Source organism: Hetaerina americana, unplaced genomic scaffold (genome assembly GCF_022747635.1).
Source record: "Hetaerina americana unplaced genomic scaffold, ioHetAmer1.1.p SCAF_9, whole genome shotgun sequence".
NCBI classification, from domain to species: Eukaryota; Metazoa; Arthropoda; class Insecta; order Odonata; family Calopterygidae; genus Hetaerina; species Hetaerina americana.
Window position 1 is genome coordinate 72,466,724 of NW_027287538.1, and position 7,060 is coordinate 72,473,783.

The 7,060-nt window shown below is 36.5% G+C and overlaps 1 protein-coding gene across 1 annotated transcript; it reads left to right on the forward strand.

Annotated features, from left to right (window-relative positions):
• Nucleotides 1–3,666: 3,666 nt before the first annotated feature.
• On the forward strand, nucleotides 3,667–6,738 carry SelT (selenoprotein T). The gene is given in 4 exon segments (XM_071597765.1): nucleotides 3,667–3,863; nucleotides 3,985–4,114; nucleotides 4,223–4,418; nucleotides 5,515–6,738. Coding segments are annotated over 4 exon segments (624 nt in total). The 5' UTR covers nucleotides 3,667–3,690; the 3' UTR covers nucleotides 5,640–6,738.
• Nucleotides 6,739–7,060: the final 322 nt, after the last annotated feature.

A 7,060-nucleotide genomic window follows, 5' to 3' on the forward strand; every position in this document is an offset into this window, starting at 1 on the left:
TTTGTGTAATCAAATTTTTCACTCTCTACATTTAAGATACTTTCTATGTTGTTTCCTTTGTTTCAGAATGAGAGACCAAATGTGTTCGGAGCGGAGATGTTGGGTGACTCCTTCTTTGTTAGGGTCGCCTCAAAGATTGGGTATAAGCTGCAAGATGGTGCGTTGGATTTGATGAAGATTACTCTTTCATATGGTAGTTTTGCTTATTTCTAATGTCATTTACTTCGTGGTTTTATAGTTAATCCTGCCCGTATCGGAATGTGTGTCTCAGGACAGACAACCGAGTAGTTGAAGAGGAGGACCCAAATTGTTAACGCGATAAACAAAGAAGTCATTGTATTGATTGGTTGCAATGACTTCACTAAGGTACAATGTTCACCCATTTAAACTTGAGAGACGATAACATTAATTAATATGCCCACCATTGCTGACTGATTTCATTACAGGGGACTAAGTTTCACTCATTAAGGGGTAGCTACTGCTCCTTAGTGAGAACTTTATGGAACAGGGGATGCAGAATAACATTGTTAACCGTGATACCAGCACCTAGGTTTTGGCATTGTTCCAAATATAGGGCGCTTCTGGAGGCATTAAACAATCACCCCTTTATGGGCCTCTTCAGTTTTGGGAACAAGAAAAAGTCACTGGGGGCAGATCTGGGGAATACGGAGCTGCGGCATCATTAATAGTTTTATTGTTGAAAATTTGTGCTTGAGTAACAATGTGTGAGCAGGGGGGTGGTTATGGTGAAAAAGCCAATTTTGGTTCTTCCACAAATCAAGCCGTTTGTGATGGATGGCTTGGTGCAAATTGGGCATTACTTGCAGGTAATATTCCTTAATTACCGATCTATCCTGTGTCAAGAACTTATGATGCACCATGCCGCTGCAATTGAAGAAAAACTTTCACATTCAACCAAACTTGCATTGCTTTGTGATAAATCATTTGCCGAAATCATCTCACAAAACAATGTAAACATGAGATTTGGAGAGTTTATTCAGGGAGTTTTAATGCACTGGATTTTTATGCTGTACCTAAAGACTGTGAAAATATAAGTTTTAATAATTCAAAGGTTAAGCCTAAGGGATAAATCAAATTATTTTGCAGCCTGCAACGAAGATTTAGTCCATTGTATTTGAGTTCTCTTTAGAATATTGAAGACAGTGATTGATGGGAGATTGTTAAGTAAGAAAGGAATGGAAAAGAAAAGCATTGGGATTAAATGAAATAAGTTCGAATTATGGACGAGACTAATTGCAATGTTGTAACTACATAAGATTATTATGGCTGCCCAAGTAGATGAATGATTCAACGTCATTCCACTAGTTTCACTCCTCGAATATGATATCTCTGGATTCAGCTTCTCTCTTTCACCCACAAGGATTTTTGTTTTCTTCTTGTTGATGTTAATATTATATTCCCAAATTACTTGGTTTGTTATTATCAGATTTGCTTGCAGGTCCTCTTGCATCTTTCCTACTACTGCGATCATCGTCTGCGAACCACAGCATGTTAATTTCTTTGCCATTCACCTTGACTCCTTTGATGCCCAATTCTTTTGCTTCCGTCATCGACTCTTCTACATATATGTTGAATGGTGCTGGCGATTGGCATCCTCATTAAACTTCTTTGTTTATTATGGCTTCTATTTTCCTTCAGCTTCACATTTGCGTGGTGGTTATTATTAGTAGTAGTAGTTGCTTATCTGATTACCTTTAAAATTGTGTTTTAGCAAGAGTCTGATTCACCTAATTTCTGTTAAATATTCAGCAGTGCTTGGGTTAAATTATTCCTAAAGACATGACCTTATTTGTTTTCCTTTGATAATTTATATGCCTATCTTTTCATGAAGAATGTCAAGCTACTTTTTATCATCACGATTAATGAATTGCCTTGTTATATGAAACTTACATCTGTTCTGAATGCTGATGACACCACTTCAGTCTAAAAATGTCAACACCTAGGAGATGCAAAGGTATGATCTAGCAAGCTAAGACAGGCTAAGGATGGTGATGTTTTGTTATTATACTTTTACATATAAATACTCAAAAAACTAAACATTTTGTATGCAGTTTTATATGAAAAATTACTGATGTTGAAAATGCTTAAATATTATGAATTTATATTGTAACAAAACTAAAATGGGAGACCCACATCAGTCAGATCTGTAATTGACTGAGTAGAGCTCTTTATATGTTATGGAAGCTGAACTTTCTCATTTCAAATGAATATTGTTAAACACTTTGCCATGCCTTCTTTCAATGTTGTTTGAATTATGGTGTTGAGTTTTGGGGACATTCCCTCAAAATGTGTCATAAAAATTTGCTGATACGACACAGCTTTTTGCTCTTTTGCTTATGCACCACAACATGATACCTGCAAACCTTTTTTTATGAGGTAAGGAATCATGACTGTATATAGGTTATATATCTTTAAGGCTCTGATTCATGTAAGAGTTAATCTAGAAACTTAACATTTAAGACCTGACATCCATAGCAACACCCCAAGAGATAAAGCAAATCTAAGGGTTACTTGTTGTAGATTGTCATTTACTTCCAACACATTGCATAATGTGAGCATACAATTGCATAAATATCTGCCTACTCAGTTGAAATTGGACCTTATCCAGAGTTTCAAGAATCGGGCATATAACTGGTTACTTGCTCACTCATCCATTTTACTCATTTGATGAATTCTTTCATGACAATCTCCATAACATTTAAGAGGTTAGGTTTATATATTAATAAATTATTATATTGACGACTTTTAATATGGTTGTACCATTTTTCAAAATGAATAAAGTATTATTATTATAATTCTCATCTCTGTCATATTCTCTTTCTGTCTGATCTTGCTGACCTAATGTCTACACAATATATTGATCCCGTATAGTCTTACAGATATCTTTAGCATCTTCACTGGTCCAATGAAAACGTTCCCAATGCATCCTCTGCTTGAACATGTGACTATTACCTGAGACAAAAATATGAAAAATATTCTATCACCTGTTTGAATTTTTGAGGAGTTTTCAGGCCCTTAATGCTGTAAATATCATCCATCGATCAGGTACGTGGCTTCAATCTCCCAACTTTGATAAATAGTATAAAAGAAAAGATATGTGGCTTTAATATTAGTCCTCATCTGATTACTGGCATAAAGGCTAACAACTCATCATCCAGGACGGCCGGTAGATAGTCGTGGGCTAGCCCTCCGTGGGCCAAGGTTAGTTAACTTGATTACCACTATTTCAACACCTGCCAGCGAGGAGACACTAATTTATTTGAATGGATCCTGTTCTTACACATCAAAGGACCCTATTTCCTCCTACCACAGTGTGAAATCTCCGCTACTATCCATTTATTTAAAGCATAAGCTCCATCTTTTCTAGAAGGCCCGCCTCTGCAAGCAACATTTTCTCAATATTATTTTATCCCTTCATTCATTTTAGATTGTTTTTCACCTTTTCGTGCATTTTGTGACTTGCGTAATGCCTAGCTATGGGCCAAGATAGTATGATAAAATAGTTTTATTATCGGAGATTTACTAACATCCACAATTTATAGTTTTCCAGGAGAATGAAAGTGCACGTCGATTTCTCTTCCTTGATTTTCTTCGCTGGCGCCCTTTGCGCGAAATTAGTGTGGCACGGTTGGCAACGAAGTGCAGCAATTGCCAGCTCCGAGAAGTGACATGGCGGACATGGCAAGGCTGTCATGTCTTTCTCTATTCACGTTTTTCGTTGTACTGACTGTTAAAGATGTATTTTTTCAGTCTTCAATTTCTGCAACTAATACAAAAGAAATACCGGTCACCAAACTTGGTGTAAATAAATTCATAGGTCCAACGTTAAAATTTTTATATTGGTAAGTAAATCTTGAAATTGCATCGTCACGACTCAATGGGGGACGTCTTTTGCGTTATGTTGAATTGCCTTGGATTTTGCGCGATGTCGAGTACCTCAATGTAAATCATCTCTTTTTACAGTTATTCGTGAGGATACAAGAAAGCATTTGAGCAGTATGCAACTATTCTTCAGCAAAAGTACCCCGAAATTATAGTCGAAGGCGATAATTTTCCGCCAACAGCATTGAAAGTTCATTTAGCTCAGTTTCTGGTAAGGACAAAAGAGATCATCTTTGCAGACTGCCGGAAAAATAAACTTTTGACATAAAGATGTTATTCTATAACGAGGTATTTACATTTTGTTTTTACTTTTACACAGGGAGTTGTGAAAATATTGCTCATAATGTGTATCCTTGGGAGTATTCCTATTTTCAATTATCTTCGTCAGCCTCAGCCAGGCTGGTGGACATGGTGCGTTAACAACAAAGTATATTCGTGTATGATGTTATTTTTCCTGTGTAATGCAGTGGAAGGACAGCTTGTTTCAACGGGAGCATTTGAAATTTCTTTCAATGGTGAGTAACAGCGTTCCCTGGCTGCCTTTACGTTTCGGAATTTGATGTGTATTTGCTTTTTGGCCCTCCAAGGACGGGATTATCAAATTATCAAGTGTAGCGACCTTTAGTTACCCCTGAAGATGCTTCGTCTCACCGGTTCATGTTACAATGTCTTGTTTCAACGGATGCATTTTATTATCGTTATTTTAAGAGTTTTGCATTAGCAATTCAACCCTAATATTATGATCATTCATGATTTTTTAACCGTCTTAAGATTTTTGATGGCGGTCGTTAAAGAAAATCCAGCAAATACAACTGTGTGCTAGACCTTACCTTGTGTATTGGTTCATATACTTCACTGCCATTAATATTATATTTGTTTGTCCCCGTTTTCTTACTCCTAATCAATAATTTCATTGATTGAATCATAATGTATCTGAGACTTTCCTTCTTCAAACACGTCCCATATTAATGTCGCTTCAGTGTTATTATTTGTTGAAAATTGCCGATATGTAATTACTTGAAGTAGGTATCTTCATAGCGATCGTATTATCAAGTAAATAGTACAGGTATTAACTAATACTATAAGAGTCCGCAGCCTGTGAAACGTAACGCTCAATTGTGCAGTGAGTTTCTTTCACACCCCAATATTCATGTAGTATTTTCAGTGTATTTTGAGTAAATATAAAGAATACTGTGACATATATAATTAAAATACTAGATATTTAAGCATGGAAAAGAACTGCTCAGCCAAGAACGTTTATGACATAAGATAAGCAGGTTGCACTGGGAGGGTTGATAATTCTGCTGGGAAGGTGTGGGAGAGGCTATTGGGAATTGGTGTGGCATTTAGGGACTTTAAGGGAGAAAAATGGTCCAGGAGGGGTACACAATTGTGGGCCTGAAGGAAAAAGTAACCTAGACTATATTTACTTGTTACTACCCATAAGTGCTGTGTATCTCATTTGTTGTAGATGTAGGTAGGATTACTCATTCGTCTTCTCCATTAGGTGACATTCAATAAAAATCTAATAATTAAAGAACTAAGTTTTGTTAATGGTGAATTGTTAATTCATCATTACTTTATTAAATGTTGCTGTCCTTTTTCCTGCAGATGTCCCAGTTTGGTCCAAATTGGAGACCGGACGAATACCCCAGCCCTCGGAATTATTTCAGATCATAGACAATCATTTGCAGTTTCAAGGGCGGGCGGTGGGTGACGGTGTGCACTTGCAGTAAAAATATAATTGTGATGTCACAATATGTGAAAAGAGCCATCTTGGGCCTTGGAAAAATGGCAAGAGGTACTCCCTCTCCTTATCTCCATGGTGAATTCATGCAAAAATATGCATATGAATGTTTCTTCATTTAATTCCATAATTTCTAGACCTGTACATATTCCTCAGTTTTTCCATTGATGACATCTTAAACATATAAAGCAGAACCATAGTATAGACACTCTTTGGTCCAAAGATTTATTGACTGGATAATCCTCCTGTGAAGTTTGTTGTAGTTATCTCCCATTCACACAATGATTAATGGATGTCATAGTCGTAATAATCATTGCATTACATTTTTTGTACAATTTTCTTCAGTTGAAAAAATGGGGTATAGGTCAAAACTCATCATTATCTTATAACTCAGGATTTTGGTCTGTATTGGAAGTAAGTTTTGTCATTTTTTAAATTATTGTTTCATGTAAGTTGTAACATATAGTAATCTGAAGATAATACTGTAGCAACTTTGTTTTTGTTATTGCCATTAATTGTTTTGTATATATGTAATTTTAAGGTTTACTTCCCGTGTCCCATGCATATATATATGTATACATGTTTAATTTCAAATACATGATACACGAGCAGCAGTTGACCAGGAATGCCTTGATGAATTACATGTGATGAGACTGACTCATGGGCATGTTGTATCAGGCTCCTTGGGGGTTGGCTTATGAAGGTGCCCTCGTAAAGCGGTGGCAAAACGTGGGAGGGCACCAGAGGTTTCCATTTCCAACGAGTCCTGCATCACGCATCCTCAAGAGGACAGTTAAATCATAATTGTGCTTCATCCTGGTCTAGTCTGTGGCTGCTCTTAACATCATACAGAGCCGTAGCATATTTATCATCACCTTGTGTTGTTCAGTAAAATTAAAGTTGTGTTTTCTTTTAGTTTTTCGAAAAGCCAAAAGCTCTTGTTATTGGAAATGTTATACATTGGTGTAGCTCTGGCATAATTATAAAAATATGACAAAATGCTGTTGCTTTATTTTCAATTTCTCTTGGTCGGAACACCATTTGTATCTGTGCACAATTGAAATCAATATAAGCACTTAAAACCCTAAGCATGCATTGAATTTGGGAAGTTGATCCTCTTGTATTAGAAACTTTGGCATTCCAGACCTTGTGAAGAATACGACATAAAGTCACGTTACTTGTTATTGGTGGAGGCAATGGACTGCTAAGGGCACTGCAAAGTCATTTTTAGAGGCAAAAAAATGGAAATGTTGGTGATAAAGAACAAAATAGTGGTCAGCTATTAACTGTAATGGCTTCATTACTGAGTTAAAGTATACGAGGCTGTAGGGTGTGGCAGGTATGCATGTTGAATAAACGGAAAGTTTCAATTGCATGCGTAGAGCTGTTGTCAGCATGCCAATCTGGAAT